The sequence below is a fragment of the Aptenodytes forsteri genome, unplaced genomic scaffold (genome assembly GCF_000699145.1).
Source record: "Aptenodytes forsteri isolate BGI_AS27 unplaced genomic scaffold, ASM69914v1 Scaffold287, whole genome shotgun sequence".
NCBI lineage: Eukaryota > Metazoa > Chordata > Aves > Sphenisciformes > Spheniscidae > Aptenodytes > Aptenodytes forsteri.
The window spans coordinates 671,583-687,738 of NW_008794854.1; the positions used below are offsets into that span (position 1 = coordinate 671,583).

The following is a 16,156-nucleotide window of genomic DNA, read 5'->3' on the forward strand; positions in this document are numbered from 1 at the left end:
CACTGGAATAAACAAACAATAGTATTTAACCCCTACCTTCCCCAGCACCAATTTAGTGTGAAAGTAACCCAAAGCTGTAACTGGAACCTGTATCTTCAGTGCTCACTTGAGTGGGTTTTGATGGGAGTAGTACAGTTATTTTAATTCTTGATGTTTAATATGAATATGTGACTGTGCTGTTACGTTAGTTTGCAATATACTTATCCCTTTTTTGTCCATTTGAAAGGAAATATTTTACAGGAATGTGCTCGACATCTGCTAAAACCTGTTGTTGTATTTAGTTTGTTTAAAAAGAAACCAACAAGCAAAACGTTCCTCCTAAAAAAAGTTTTATACAATTGAAATATACATGGCTGAGCATTTTACATTCAAGATCTCTGAAGTACAAAAGCCTGCTTTACTTTCTTATGTAACACTGACACACCAACTGTGATTTAGTCATTCTTGGTTTAAAAGACTAGAACTTTTTACACAGGCTTTTAAAATGTCATATGGAAAGCAAGTCACATGTAGAACGCTTGATATCCTGACTTACATAAAAAAGCTAAGCAAGTGCTTTAGTTGCAAAAATATATACATACATTTGAAGATCTGTTACCTAAACAGCAGATTTATGATAATTTTAGAACGTAAAATAGTAAGTGCAAGTAGACAGTTGGTGCAAAAATAACATACATTTGAAGATCTGTTACTTAAACAGCAGATTTATGATAATTTTAGAACGTAAAATAGTAAGTGCAAGTAGACAGTTGGGTTTTTCTTTTTTAAATAGTACTATACAGAACTCCATTTCGTACAAAAATAGACATCCATATATTTTATTTCTGTGGCAAACTTGGGGTTATGTGTTTTTATTTGTTTGGGGATGAATCCTGTTTGAATGCACAACTGGAATAGTTACAGCTTTTGGAAATTAAAATATCTGTCTTTAGCTAACCTAAACTCTTTAAATAGTTATAGAAATACATACCCTGAATATACAAATAAGGAAAAAAACCCTACATTTCCAATGAAGTAGATTAATTTAGTGACGCTGAAATCAAATGAAGTTACCAGTGATCCAAGGGACTTGTCTTCCACGTCAGGTGTTCACAGCCCTACAACTGTCTGGAGTTCCTTCTGTATTTGTCAGTGTTGTGTGAGGAACGTGCTCGTCAAGCCTGCGATAACTGCAGTCCAGGAAGGTATTTGGCTCGCTCTGTCTCAAGTGATAGCTAGCATGGCTGGTTGCATAGTGCTGAGATTGAGGAAAGCACCGGCACGCCAAGTCCTATCCCTCCGGGATAAGATGTGCATGTTGTTGATGGGCCACAGTAACGTTGACATGCAGTTACGCTGTTCTTTTACCACTAAACAAGCGCTGAAATGCAGGCTGCTAGCACCTTTGCAAAGACATACTAGAGTGAATTATTTTCTGAAGGAAGACGTGGTTTCAAGACCAAATTACATGGTATTAAATTACTCTATACACATCAAAACAGAATACAGCTAGAGTTAAAATCATTACTGCTCTAAATGCAGCTAGCCCTTGTAGAAGTCTAGCGCGACCCAGGACCGTTTATTCTCTCTTGATACGTGCACATACGGCTCCATGTTAAAGGTGACCTTCAGCGATAACTCACAGTGTCATGGGTTGGAAACAGGCCGTGGGTCAGCAAAACCAGTGCCTGAATCTGGAAATTTGGTATTGTTAAAAGAAACGAAGACAAAGGCCTACCAGTAACATTAAGGGGGTGAAAGTCAGGCTTTCTCTACTGCCCCATTTCACGTGCTGAGCTGGTAATTCCAGTTCGAAGTTGTCTTTATGAACAAAATAAATTGCATTTTAGCAAGATACATGATTTGAGCTTCAGGATCGCTTGGAGCCTACACAGTTTCACTCGGGAAATAAAAGTCCAACTCAACCTCTTTCAAGCTCATTAGTGCATTCATTCTTCAGTGAGCTTCCGTCAGTTTTTGAGGGGAAGGTAAAGACTAAAGAGCCTTTCCCCTGTTATCTCTTGCAGTTCATATCCTGCAAAACTCATGTCTAGTCTTTTGCAGTTACTTTCAATACTTCAGATGAAGAGTAATAGTGACTTTCATAGGAGCAGCCTCTAAAGAATCAGCTTCCCTGCAGAAAGACATCAGATCAACCTCCCATCTTCCAGATTTGTGCAAAATTCAGTTGGTTTAGGAGTTGGTATGAAGAAAGTAGAGAGGAGTTGCTGCTTAAGGTTCCAGTGGTGTGTGACTTCAGTAGGTTCTGGCCCCCCCCAGGTGTTAATAACCCACACAAGGTCCATCTGGTGGGTTTTACTCACAATATTTCAATATCCCATTTTTGTGAATGTTTGTCGTCTATCGGCTGATTCATAATGATGTGATTCTTGTCATAATAATTTCCTCCTTAAAAACAAAACAAAATTGTGAAGGAAAAATTTTAAAAAGAAATGCTCAGAAAAGTCTATGCGTAATCTTTAAAAAGTGTGACCAAGTAGGAAAATTAGCTGAAAAACAGAAATTCCACAAGGTGGGGGGGCTGGTGTCTGCCCCTCCGCCTCTCTCCGTTTGTCTCCTTCAAACGGTCACTTGGCAGCTTAGGCCCTGAGGAGCTCCATTAGTTAGGAAGTCGAATATACCACAAACCGGAGCCCTCAAATGCACCTCTGTGCACAGAAACGGCACCTCTAAGGAGACTTTGCTTTTGGCAGATCCTGAGCTCCCGCTCTGTGCCTGGATTTTAAGGCGCAGATCGCTGTAGCAGAAATACACAGATTTACAGATACATGAGAGATTATTTGGTGTAGCACGTCCATTTCAACCACAAACTTACGAAGTCCTTAAAATAAAACTTCTCTCCTTTGAATACATGTAGCATAGAAGTGACAGTGCATTTTTTATCATTGGACCATAAATAAAAATCCACTAAAAGAAAGAAATGTTCTAAAGAGCTAACAAGTGGTATCTCGCCACCCCAGCCTTCCACATTGTATTTTGCAGTAACCTAGGCAGCACAGCTTTCTGATTCCATAAGAGTTGCCATTAGTATTACCAGTTGCATTTAATGGTTTTGTAGTACCTATTTATGAATTAGTAATGGTGGTTAAACTCCTTAGTTCCGGAAGGCAGGAATGCTCTACTAGTTTGGCATCATGGGGCTGAGAATTCATTATCAGTAAGTTTGAGCTGCAGAGGTCAGATGGGTAACAGCCAGTAGGACCTTCATTGAAAAGGCTGATGACTTCACCTGTGGGACGTGCCATTACCCTGGTCTGTAAGCCCTGCAGGGGTGTTAGGCTATCAATTAATTTACTTAGACTTTTCATCCAAGAAGACAGCACCACAGAGCCCCCGACCTCATAACCAGCCACCGCAGTCACTGCCCCGCTACCTTTCCCTAGGGATAAAACCCTAGCGCCAGCAGCAGGGCTTGAACAAATGGCGTGTGAGGAACAGGCATTCTCCAGTGAGGTAGTTCTACCAGGATGGATAATTAGAAGGACTAGGACTTGAGCAATGACAATTTTAACCAGCCCAAAAACATTAGGAGTGAGCACTCTTCTCTTTTTGAGCCACACCTATTCCATGGCTGCTCTTCCTTCACCATTTTGTCTTCCATAACTTGCATTTCTTGCCATCAGCACTACTGAACTCCCTCAAGTAGAGTAGCTGATCTGATCAAAATAAACCTCTGGGATCAAACAAGTAAGGTTCCCCCCTGCCCTGTTGTTTCTTGTCCCACTGTCAAGCAACCAGACATAAACCTAACAGGAAAGATAGGATTCAGTATTTAACCTTAACTACAAAGAGCTGGAATAGGGCACTTAACCTCAATCAAAAATGCACTTTGAACGTGTGAGGTTTAGTCGTTTGAGTTTTTTTAAAATACCTTTAATATCAAGCACCAGTTGGTCGCTGAGGTATGAAGTGATGGTTCCATCCTCATTGAGTCTCCACTTTTGCCTGTCCTTCCCGTGTTCTGCCCAGAGCGCGACTTTGGCCCCGGACACATCTCTGCCACCAATGACGTCCAGACAGGCATTGTTAGCCTAAGGAACAAGAAGAGAAGTGAGATCCAGGCCACAAAGCCTCGGTTTTGTGTCTGACTCGTTTCTGTTTCAGGCACCGAGCTATATTGCAGCAATCATGCTATAGTTGGCAACAAGCCTGGCAAGCAAGCTAGAACAGATTATTCAGCAACTGACCAGTTGCTTGATCAAAGGTGGCGGTCTTTGTTACTTCAGGCGTTTCTTACGTTAAATCATCAGCTTTTTACATTAATAACAGACTGTCAAGGGCAGCATTAATACAAAATCACTTACTTTCTTCGCCTATTACTCTTCAGAGAAATTCTTAACTCTTTAGAGGTACTAAACTTAAACTTGCGACCTTAGACAAAACCAGGTTTCTACTTCCAGGAACATCAGTCCCCTTAGACAGATGTGAAAAGTAGTCCAACTTGCCACAGCAGACAGATCAACTCTGTCTATACACAGTAGGAGCATGTAGGTTGTAAGAGTTTTGGCTAAGATGCACGGGAGAGGCCAAAAGCTATCCTGGTGTTAATGCTAGCCGACAGTAAAAGCGGGAAGCGAAGGTGAAAGGACAGCAGGTGATACAACCCACCCCCTTCCAGCATCTGGAAACTCACCTTGGATTTGAAAAGTCCACGACAGTAGTGCCAGATCTGGGTATTCTTGCCATTGTATGGGGATGCGCACACTGATGTTGCTCTTATATCTGCCAGGCTTCCAGCAACCGTCAGATATTTACCTTGGGCTCGGTTCTTCACTCTGAGGTACGCTGCTGGCTGAAATAGTGTGAAGGAAGATAGTTATAACAAAGAGAGTAAGAAAGTCAATGTGAGAATGCCTCCCCTCCAGCTTATATCAGTTTTCTAAAGTATATGTTCCAGTTTCAGATGAGGATGTTCAATAATTTTTTTGTTGGAAACAAATGTGCATGTAAAGCAGGAGGAGGTGTTTTTCACATGCAGACAGAAAGCTGTAAGCAGCAATGGCAGATTTTTTTTTTAAATGTATTTATGTCTATAGAACTAATTCCTGTGATATGCAAATATCTCTAGTTCAGCACATTTCACTCATTCCAAGGCCAGTAAATGGGCTGTACTGCACAAGCTTTTTATTCTCGGGACACAAGACTTCCTGAGTCACGTATCCAGCAACTTCAACCCCCATTAACTGGAATATATGGCAAAGAAGTTACACCATTGCTTTTGAACATACACGGAAAACAGGGTACTGGCTTGGCATCCCCGTTTACTCAGTTTACTCAAAAAATAAGGAGATTTTGTGGGGCTACTACAGGGTTTGAGCTTTTGCTGTGTTATTCACTGATTTCGGTGCAAATAAAGAGCAGTGGGTTATAAAAGGCAGCTCTGCTGGAACCCCAACTCAAGCATAATTTTTCTTCTGGGAGCTTTGAATCTCCTTTTTTTTCATATTAAAACAAACCCTAAGGCACAGACAATAAAGCCTCTCTCCCACCAAGCATCTATAAACTAATGTGTATTAGTGCAGTGTATAGTTATTCTTTACGAGGAAGGGATTGTATTATGAAGCCACTGAGCAAAACTTGTGTCGCATTTTGCACGAGTTTCAAATGTTTCGCTTTTTCTTGCACTACCTTTACGCTGGCAGACTCGACTGTTTCTGTAATTTGTAATGGGGCCAGAAGGAAGAAATATAAGGTGGTGCGGGTTTGAATTATTACTCCGGTCTCAAAAAATATGACCATATGCCCACAGAAGTGTCAAGCACAGGTAGCTGACTGTACAAACTCAAGGAAGCCCTCAGTTTGCAGGCTTTAAAACAAAATAAAACCAGAAAAATAATCACACAAACCCCAAAGGCCAAGAGTGCCAGCGAAGTAGCTGAAGGAGGCCTTGTAACATGACTCACTGTTGCAGTGTACAAAAGGATGCTACAAAATACAAAAGCTCTTCAGATTGCTGGCTGAAGAGAGAATTCTGGTTTTAAGATCAGCACAAATTATTTTCATTATTATTTGCAAAAACAGAGCTAAAATGGGATCCTTTGGTAGTTACCACTTCCAAAGAATTCCAGGGAGCTGTCAACTTCTTAAACAAAAAAATTGTGGGGGGGGGGGGAATAATGCATAACTAATGCTAAAGATGATTATTTAGCGGCAAACTTTTTAGCAGGGCCTGTGGCAACAGGACAAGGGGGAATCATTCTAAACTAAAAGAGGGTAGGATTCAGACTAGATATAAGGAAGAAATTTTTTTACACTGAGGGTGGTGAAACACTGGAAGAGGTTTCCCAGAGAGGTGGTGGATGCCCCATCCCTGGAAACATTCAAGGTCAGGTTGGACGGGGCTCTGAGCAACCTGATCTCGTTGAAGATATGTCCCTGCCCACGGCAGGGGGGTTGGACTAGATGACCTTTAGAGGTCCCTTCCAACCCAAACTATTCTATGATTCTATGATTTTTGTTCACTGCAACATTTCCCCAGTTCCCCGGCTGAATCTAGTGCTTAAATGTAAAGCAGCATTTGTCACTAAGTGGAAACAAGTTGTTCTGTGAGAAGCAGAGCTCATGAAAACTCTTTTCCAGTGAAGTTACTGCTCGCATTCCCTGCCACTCTCCCCCATCCTTTTCCTATCTGCCCGGACGCTGCCCTCCCACGGCTGTGTGGCTGGGCACGCAGCAACATGTGCTTTGACTGGTTTGCAGCTTATGTGTGTCACTGATGACCTGATGCGTCTTGGAAAGGCAGAGAAGCAGAATTGTACCTGCTTTTCCTTGAATGAGGGGCATTTATCTCAGTCTTGCTTCTCTATCTGCCTTTCCCAAAGCTCTGAAGAACGTGGTGGCTTTGAGACCTGAATCTTTGAATGAGACTGAAATTGGCATTACTTGGGGTGAGGCAGAGAGGGAAAATCTGGTGGGACTGCTTGTCTTTTGGAAATCCAGACTACAGCACGATAAAATTTGTTCTTGCTTCCATTTATGTTAGTTATGAAACAAGCCAATGTAGAATTGGTTTTCTCATTATTGTTATATGGCAAAAATGTTAAAATAGGGCATCTACAGAACATGCTAATCAGCCATTCAGAAAAACAAAACTTGGCTCCAAGAAACTAGGAATTATTTCCCTTTAGGAGCCTAATATAGATCTCAAGAACTGCCACTGGAGGAATTTTCTGCTTCAGTAATCTTCCAGTAGGTCCTTCTGGCTGTCATCATTTGGCCTGATTAAGAGTACAATGCACGCCATTATACTTGGTGCTAGAGCCAATACTTGTGCACTAATCCCTGTCCAAAAATCCAAGTTGTCCTCATAGACTGTTACAGTACCTGCTTCATAGGACGAAGGGAGCCAATTACTTTCCAGCCACTGTGTTCATTCCAGTTGGAAATCTCACTGGGCTCCAGCAGAATCTGCTTTCCTAAAAAATTACATCCTTCGTATGCAATCCACCTGGATACAGAACACAGAACATGAAAGACTACACGTTAACCATAGCAAAACTAAACTACAGGCTTGTGTTCAGGACTGTGCTCTTGAAAGCCCCCAAACCTCTCCACAGTAGTGCTAATATCAAACCTATATTACTGTGCCGCAAAATGCTATCCGTTTCAGTAGTTTAATTATTTTCTGTCTAAATTAAGACCTGTTTTCCGTTTGTCTGCCTGGAACTTATAAACTCCCTGCCCAAATCTTTCCCACAAATATGAGAACTCCTGCATGAACCCAGGTGGGAATAACGCAGGTTTCAGTGGGCATGCAATTAGGAAACTAGGAAGCCACACACCAGATAGTTGTACTTGCAGCTTTGCCTGGTTGTACGTATTAATTATGAGAGGATCTTGTCCAATGTTTTCTTTTGTTACAGTTAAAGCTTCCTGTAGCTATTCCACTTGTCTGAAAACACATACAAAATACTTACTCCAAAACCTATACATTACTGCAACAGACTTTCCTGTAGTGAATGTATCTGAGCCATAGACATGGCTGAATACTTCGTTAACACAGAGTTAAAGCATTGGCACATGTAGATCCCTTGTTACCTAGACATCTGCTCAGTAGGTAATGTGTTGCTGCTTACAAAGGCAGCCTCAGGATCACAGATCGGGTTGGTTTGTATCAATAGGACATTGTTGTGCAGACAGTGAATCCTAAAGCTTGACTCATTAACTCATCTGAACACAAAGCAAATACTGTTTTCCCCACGTTACCTGTTTTACAGGTCAGCTGCCAAGAACATGAGGGATGGCTGCACTCCTAAGTCAGTGAGACAACATGCACGCACAGTGCTCACAGCACCTGTAATTTACTTTTCCTCATTGCACATAGCTTAGAGAAACTGACAGCCAGCCTTGCTCAGGACTCCGTGGAGGCTAAAACGTGCCAACTGTGCACTGCCTTGTAACGAGGCTGTATCGCTCTTTCTTCAAATTAAGTCCCATACCTCCTGACTAACAGGTATTCAGAGCAGCCTGACCACCGCTGTGTGTTCCTTATATTTCTAACACATTCCTGACTTTTTTCTCGCGATGCTTTCTGTGAAGTCACTGAGAATTCAGTGTTAACATTGTTCTCAGAGCATCAAACAGTCTCACTGGAAATGCAGTTTCTGTTGCCAAAGCAGGCATTTATAGGAAACCAGGGAGGGGAAGGACTGTTACAGCAATAACCATCTGAAGTCACATTGGGCTTCTGGCATTCAGCGACACAGGCAAAACTCATATCAGCTCAGGCAGACCAGCAGCCTCCGCTGTGCCATCTTTCCCACACCTTGGAGCACCTCAGCCCCCAGCCCTGTTTGCCACGCCACAGTCCAGGCTCGTGCTGTTTCTGACTGAGGTGGTCAGTTGGCTCAGGAAGGATCCTTGTACCTAAGCCTGGCAGCAAGATGCCATCGGTATATTTACATAAGTCTTTGTCATTTGTCTAAAGCTGACTGTAGGCTTTGGGGCAAGGAGCCAAAAAACCCTCTAAATCCACCTTCCTGAACTCTTGATCACAGATAAGGCAAACCAACCCTCTAGAACATCCCACAGACTTCCCATGATCGCCTGCCACCCTCAACCTTTAGGCTACCTATCTGCAGTGTGGGATGGGGACAGCCTGCGGAGGTTTGTTTCCTAGGGAGCATCACAAGGAGCTCAGAGAAAGTCCAGCCATTCTGCCCTGACCCTTCCCAGAGACAGGGAACTAGCTAACCTGGCTTGGATAATCAGAAATGAACAGGAAGATGGAGAAGGGGCTGGACTGTTGCGCTCACTCTCCCATGCTTTTCTACTATGTGGTCCTAAAGCCATCACCCTTCCTTTACAGCCAACTGCATGGGCAAAGGGATTTAATTTCCAGTTCCACATCCCTGATGAGAAGGCAGAGAAAGCTCATAGAGACGTTCCCCAACAGGACACACTTTAGATTGTAACACCTCCACAGAGGTATAAAGATTTACACGCTCCCACCAGAAACAAGTCAGGTGTTCCTCCCAAAGAAGGCCTTTCCTCCTCCAAACTAGCACAGATCATGGGGAATGCGTGTATGCTGTTCTCAGCCTCAAACGGCAGCTGCTTGCCACTCTCACCTGGGGCACCTCAAGACAACAGCAGCAGATGATCGCTCTTCATGTATTTTCAGCAAGGGCTCAGGATGGAAGTGGCACAGATGTTAGGGACTAGAGTTTATAGAGAATTGGCAAAGCTCTGTGGGGAAGCTTATATTCACTATGGGCCCACAGCTAAAGTCAATCGCCACTGACTGCTAAAGAAAGGGAGGTTCAATGCTTAACCAACCTTTCAAGAAAACACCGTGTGAAATTCCTGAAAGAAAACAGTCCACGGTGCTCTGGAGCATTAGCTAGGTTAGGCTTAGCCTTTGTACCAACCTCAAAGAATCAGAGGAGCGCTCAGCAGTGTTATCACAGATATCTGTAGAAGGGTTTTGACTTCTAGGTGGTAACAGACTAGATGCGTTTGAAAAATTCATCGTAAAAATCGCAACAGCAATATACCTAAGCCATGAACAGTCTACACTAATTCCTTGCCCAATTAGTTCAAATTTTGCGTGGTTTTGTGTCATCCCGTAAGATCTCTCAAGAAAATTACAGCCTTGTCTATATGAAAAAGGTGGGGAAAAGGTTAAAAATAAACACAGGGAATGTGTGTAACAGTAGAAGAACAGCAGTTTCCAGTCAATCTCAGTTGTACACAGGGAATGTGTGTAACAGTAGAACAGCAGTTTCCAGTCAATCTCAGTTGCAGGATGAGACTCTGCCAGTTATTTGTTGCTGCTGTGGATGTGGAGGCTGAAAACCTGACCAAGACAGAATACTTGGGAGTTTCTCCAGAAGGTGAAAGGGGAAGCTGTGGAAGAGGTTAGAAGGTCACTTCTGCAGATGTAAAATGGTTTTCACAGAAGACCCTGGGTGTGTATTCACACTCATGGAGGGGGGTTCAACTAGTAACAGAAGCAAATTACTGTTCCAGCTGTCAGATCCACCCCGAGCTTCTCTCAGAAGTTGCTGCCTCTTTGGCAGCCGATCAGCATGTCAAGCTTCACTGAACCACTGCAGTGGTTTAAGTTAAATCACTGCAGTTTTTAGCTGGTATTTTACAGCCAGTTAATCAAGGCAGTCCGAGTTTACTCTACCTGCCTTTGTAAGTCAGCAATCAAAACTAACTTACTTTCGGTTCCTGGCTTAAACAACAGGCTCTATTGTTCGTTACTGTATAGGGATAAAAGGACGATTCTTACAGGGGGAAATACACCCTCTGCCCAGAGTTTTTATTCATTTTGGGTCCCGATACAGAAAGTGGGTCTAGCATTCAACCGCATTTTAGGATTTCATATTGTCTCAAAATAAAAGTTAGAATGTAAAACACATCCTATGAAAAAAGGCAGTAATCGGGACAAAACGCATGCTCAGTATTAGCTCCTGTAACGCAAAACTGGCAAGATTATTTCTTCCATACTTACAATCCACTTCTCACCCATACAGACTGAGTGTAAAAATGAAGGTCCTCATTCAAAACAGAATTGATGGGTTCACTGAAGTGCAGCTCTCTGCCCTTGCAGCATTCCAGAGCGAACAGACTGATGGAGGGCTCAGCAAAAACCTGGGGGGGGAAAGGAAAAAAAAAGTGCAAAGTTTCACTAGGAATAGTCTAACTTCAGTTGTTAGGCATGATGCACACATTTGCCCACTTCAGTTTAATTTCCACATGCTTTTGGGTTAGATCATGCTCCCTCAGCAAATGTAACAGCAAGAAAAAAAAATACACATCCACTAACAAAGCACACAGAGCTGAAACATACTGGATTTATCAGTGGCTTTGCCGTCAGAGTGCAGTGCCCCACTGACACAGGCCAGACACAGCGAGTCGCCTCGAGATGCAGAGAGGCCTCCGTTTGCATTTGAAGAACCTCTTTTTGATCCGATTTGTATCATCAGGGCCTTGATTCCTTTTCATAAATCCAGTTTTATTTATTTATTGATGGAACAGGTTACAACAGTCGTTTTCAGGGCGATCTGCAGATTGCATCTAAAGTAGTGAGGCAAATTGCAAGTCTATTGTCCATAGACTTCAAATAGCAGTGGTTCACTGGAAAAATCTTAGGGATCTTCAAATTGGAAAAGGTTAAAAACATCAGAACCAGGAAGTTCTCAATGTTTTTAACAAACATTCCTATTTTTCTTCTGACAATCTTGAAGAAATAGCGTAATTAGTAACCCCTTCGATCTCATGTAGAATTGAAACGTTTTTCACTTAACGTCCTTTTCTACAGTTGAAAGATTGCCTATGAAAGCAAATAAAAAGATCAGTTTGCACACAAATGTGGTACAGCTGTAAGATCAGCAGAAAAGCACAGAGGGAACAGATTTAAATACACAAAGTCTGTGCCCTAGTACAAGGAACACTTGTACAATTTTTCAGAATTTTTAACCTAAAACCATAAGGGAAGTATCTTAACCAAAATTATTAGCACTGGTAATTTACATCTTGATGCAGCTGGTAAAGGAAGAGGGAATAGGTCTGAATAACTGCTTCAATTAGCAGCCTCTCCGGGGAAGTCACCTTGTTCTTAGGAGATGTTACCGTGAGATAGCTGGCCCAGGCAAATGTAGGATTTCTTTTGCAGGGAAAACATGGCCTCGGGTGGAATGAATGAAACAAAATCTTGAATTAAAGTCGACACAGGCACTGAGTAATTAAGAGAACGTAACTTTCATGTTTGAAGAGGAACATGTATTGTAGTGAAGTGTCTCTGAAGAGCTCAGTGGTGATTCAGGACTTAGGATTTACTGGCACTGACTCAGTGCACTTGGTATGTAGCCGGTTTTTCAAATCCTGCCTCAGAGAAATTGCTTTCCTCTGCCAACCAGTGCAGGGACAACGTAACTCATGCAACACTGCATGGACAGGGAGTTTGCTGAGACATTTTAAAGAGGAGCCTGGGATCATCCACCCGGAGAGATTTTTAAAGCCCACTGCACTCCTAAGAAACTAACGTTATGAAACAGAAAGAGATTAAAACCCATAACGTTTTTATTTTGGAATGTCAGTTCTTCCCACCTGCCTTCTGCTGGATGACGTGGGTCTAATTTACAGTGTGTGTCTAAGGCTTACTTTGAAATCTAGACCTAGTGCAGGCAGCTACTTCTCAGGTTGCTTTGCTCAGTGAGGCAGTATCATCACGCTCCAGTTTGCAAGAGCCTACTCCCTTGGCACTGGCTTTCACCTGAGTGGAGACCAGAAGCCATGTCCAGAACAGGTCCAACAGGGAAAAATTTCACAAGTGCATTAGTAAGCATGGGAAACACCATTTCGCATCCTTGTTCTTAGACATTCTACCAAAGCCTAAAACTTATCCTGCTGTTGCAATAATCAGTATGTTAAGAGGCAGGGATGCTGTACTAGATAGACAAGTCATCTGATCCAGCATATCCATTTATACACCAAGAATCAGAACAGCAAATTGGTGAAGTCAATTAAAATGACTCTAGCTCTCATGTGGTTAAGACTGTTTGAACTCAATGGGCCTGAGAGCGCCCTGTCCGGTTGCTCAGAGCCCCAGCCTGTCGGTACGCAGCAGACATTGCATCTATGACACACACACACACAGCTGATCACAAGGACTGATACCACCTTTCCAGTGAGACCTCAGAAGGACTCCACTGATCTTGGCACAGAAGTGAAGCACAGAAAAAGAAAACATGCTGCTGTCTCAAGCACTGAAGCTCTCATATTTCCGTAACCATATATAGAGCAATGAGCTGATTACTCACTTTATATACACCGTTTTACACCAACAGCTGGCAGCAGTGACTTGGCCTGGCTTTTTTCTCTGATTTTGTTTTCATAGCTCCATGGAAACTACCAACAGCAAAAAACAAGGTTTTGAGGCTATGCTGTTACCCTTACTACAGAGGCATCTTGCTCCCACCCTTCCTTGCAGAATGCTGAGGTGCACTTTCACCCATTTTCAGGCTGAAGAGTCATCACCGATAGATAAGCATGAGACTGACAGGATCAGCTTTCTTCACCAAGGCCCAATCCTGACAGGCCAAGGAGGAACGGGACTCTCCGAGAGCCAGAGGAAGGGCAACCGGGCAGAGCATACAAGAGGGGACAACCTCAGATTGTGACACTGCTTTAGGTGGGCCCCAGTCCCCGATTTTGAAAGGTGAGCTAAAGATATCTACATTTACTCATGACTGGCAAGTCATTGCCAAGTCTAGGTCAGGATTACCTTAGCTTCCTTTCATAGTTATTTCAAGGAAAATACCTGAAATGCCATTCTTGGGGTAAGCTTGCCAATTGCAAGAATGACAAAGCACTAAAGAAGGCACAAAGATCAGGTTAAGTAATTAAGGAACTAATTGCCTTGCTTAAACCAGCACCAATAAAGTTTCAAGAGATTTTGCTTGTCTTGTTTTTTAATGCCAGTGTCCAGGGAGAAACTTGAAGAGATTTAACATATTGAAGAGGCTGGTGATTAAGGAAGGCTATATTTACACACCATTTCAAGATATAAGCAGCCTTGTGAACTGTTAAATACAGGGATATTCTTTACTTAACAGGTGCGGTAGTCTATGGCTAATACAGCACATGATGCCATGAAAATGACACAGCTTTTTTCCCTCCCCACGGTGTGATTTCAGAGCCTGAAAGGTAAGCCACGGAAATCAACACGCTAAAAATCTCTTGCACAGTTCAACTCAGCTCAGACTTTCCCCTCAATGACTCCCACCTTTTTTTAACGGAGAGGAGCTGTGCACCACAAATTTTTCACAATTCAGAACAGAATTTTATACTTTACCAGCTCAGAAAAAAATGCAATGCAAGCCTGAAGTGTTTGATGTTAAACAAAGATCAGTGCAAGATGAGCTTCCTTTCAAACGCCATTTGTTTGCAGTGCAAGGCTTAGGTGCTTGACCCACTGAAAAGCAATAGTGTACAGACACAAAGAAGCTACCCAAAAGGTGCTACAACTGAACAGCAAGTGCACAAGTGAATTTGTACATATGCTTATAATAACAACAAGTATAGTTTTAGCTATGGATAACACACAGATAATTTTTCATTATGAATTTTGTGAAAATTGTTACTGATAAAGCCCTTTTGAGAAGGGCTCACCCCAAAACTTATTTTTCCTCACACCTTTTTTTTCAAACTTAGATTTTGCAAACTTTGATGGGAAAGCCCAATAAAGCCAAAGAAAGAAATCCATGGGGCCGGACTAAAGCATGACTGTAACCCAGTTGTGGCAAGGGTTGATACATTTCCCTGTTCGTGTCCCTGCTGACCCGTTACTATGCAAACAGCATTTGCCAGCGCCTTAACTGGAGGAGACTCCACAGCTGTATTACAACATCATCCTTGGAAAAATCTTTACTCTTCAGTCTTGGCTAACTCGTCATTTACAACTGTCTTTACTGAAGCTGCGCTTGCCTGGCTACTCCCTTCAGTGTGGGAAGGATGCCTGACTGAGGGAGAGGAACACGGTGCTGGACGACAGTATCGCCCACGGTCCAGTCCCAGCTACACAAAATGACTCATTGCCTGGCCCTGGGAAACACCGATTAATTTTTGTATCTGATTTCATTATTTTGCTCACAGGAATGCTGGGGAGATTAGTTAACACCTGTATTTAACTTAGAATAGGTAATCAATATGGAAATACAGGACCTATCACGCTTGATCAGAGCAAGAATAAGGAACGCCTCAGAAGAAGGTGGGGGGAAGCATTGCACAACCCAGATCTCATTTTTGTTTTTAGAAACTATGAGACCGGTTTAACTTTAGGGCTGAAGTTAACATTTTAGAAGGAAAACTAATTGCTCACTGTAACAATCCTGGATATTCTTGTCCATTTAAGTCACACCAAATATTACAGGGAGTTTGACAAAACAACATGCCTGTGAAAAGGCAGCATTAGAGCTGAGCTCCCCATTGTAAGAACATCTTGTAAGGGTCTCTATCCCAAAAGATTAACCTCTTCAAGCAACAAACACTGGACAAATGCCCCAGTAAGCAACCACAGCCCTATAAACAGCCCAGCTGACTTCACCCGCCCTCTTGCTGCCACGCGAGCGGCCCGTGCTTTCCTCTTCATGAATTCATGGCATTGCAAAAGGCAAGTCCTTGCTGATGCAGGCATAGAAACCTGCACCTCTGCAGCAAATTTCTTCAACAAGCTTTTCTTGAAGAGTGCTTTGGGATTTTTAGATGAAAGGAGATGATGAGAGGCAAGTTACATTAGTTCCAGTGTTCCTACCACTACTAAATAGATGTGTACCCTTCTAACATTAAGTGGGCTTCCAAAGCGTGTAGGCGGCCTGTTCACTTAAAGAAATATGTTCCTGTGAGATACACTTTCTAGCCTATTTTTCCCACTTATAAAACACTACATGAAAAAGACTCATTGGTCTTTCAGAAGCATTCTCCTTTTCAGAAGGGAAGAGGCCATGTAACACATTCAATATGCAATCTAGATTAATACATGGGTATTGCAACACTATTTTTGAAAACAGAGAACATTATTTTCTCATTATCAAGGTACAGATATGCTTTGCTCCTTCTTTGTATCCTCTTACTAACCTATAGCTTTTCCTAAATGCTCCCAGAAGGACAGAACAGTCCAGTCTGAATTTCAGTGAAATAGAACAGC

General features: G+C 42.5%; 1 protein-coding gene across 1 annotated transcript in view; it reads right to left on the bottom strand.

Annotated features, from left to right (window-relative positions):
* Positions 1-693: 693 nt before the first annotated feature.
* CRYBG3 (crystallin beta-gamma domain containing 3) overlaps positions 694-16,156 on the bottom strand; it is an 82,903-nt gene continuing 67,440 nt past the window's right edge. The window contains exons 18-22 of the mRNA XM_019470818.1: positions 10,961-11,100; positions 7,324-7,447; positions 4,634-4,792; positions 3,872-4,031; positions 694-2,388 (exon numbers count right to left, since the gene is read on the bottom strand). Of these exons, the coding sequence (XP_019326363.1) occupies positions 2,300-2,388; positions 3,872-4,031; positions 4,634-4,792; positions 7,324-7,447; positions 10,961-11,100 (672 nt within the window). The 3' untranslated portion in view covers positions 694-2,299. The remainder of the gene's footprint in view (positions 2,389-3,871; positions 4,032-4,633; positions 4,793-7,323; positions 7,448-10,960; positions 11,101-16,156) is intronic.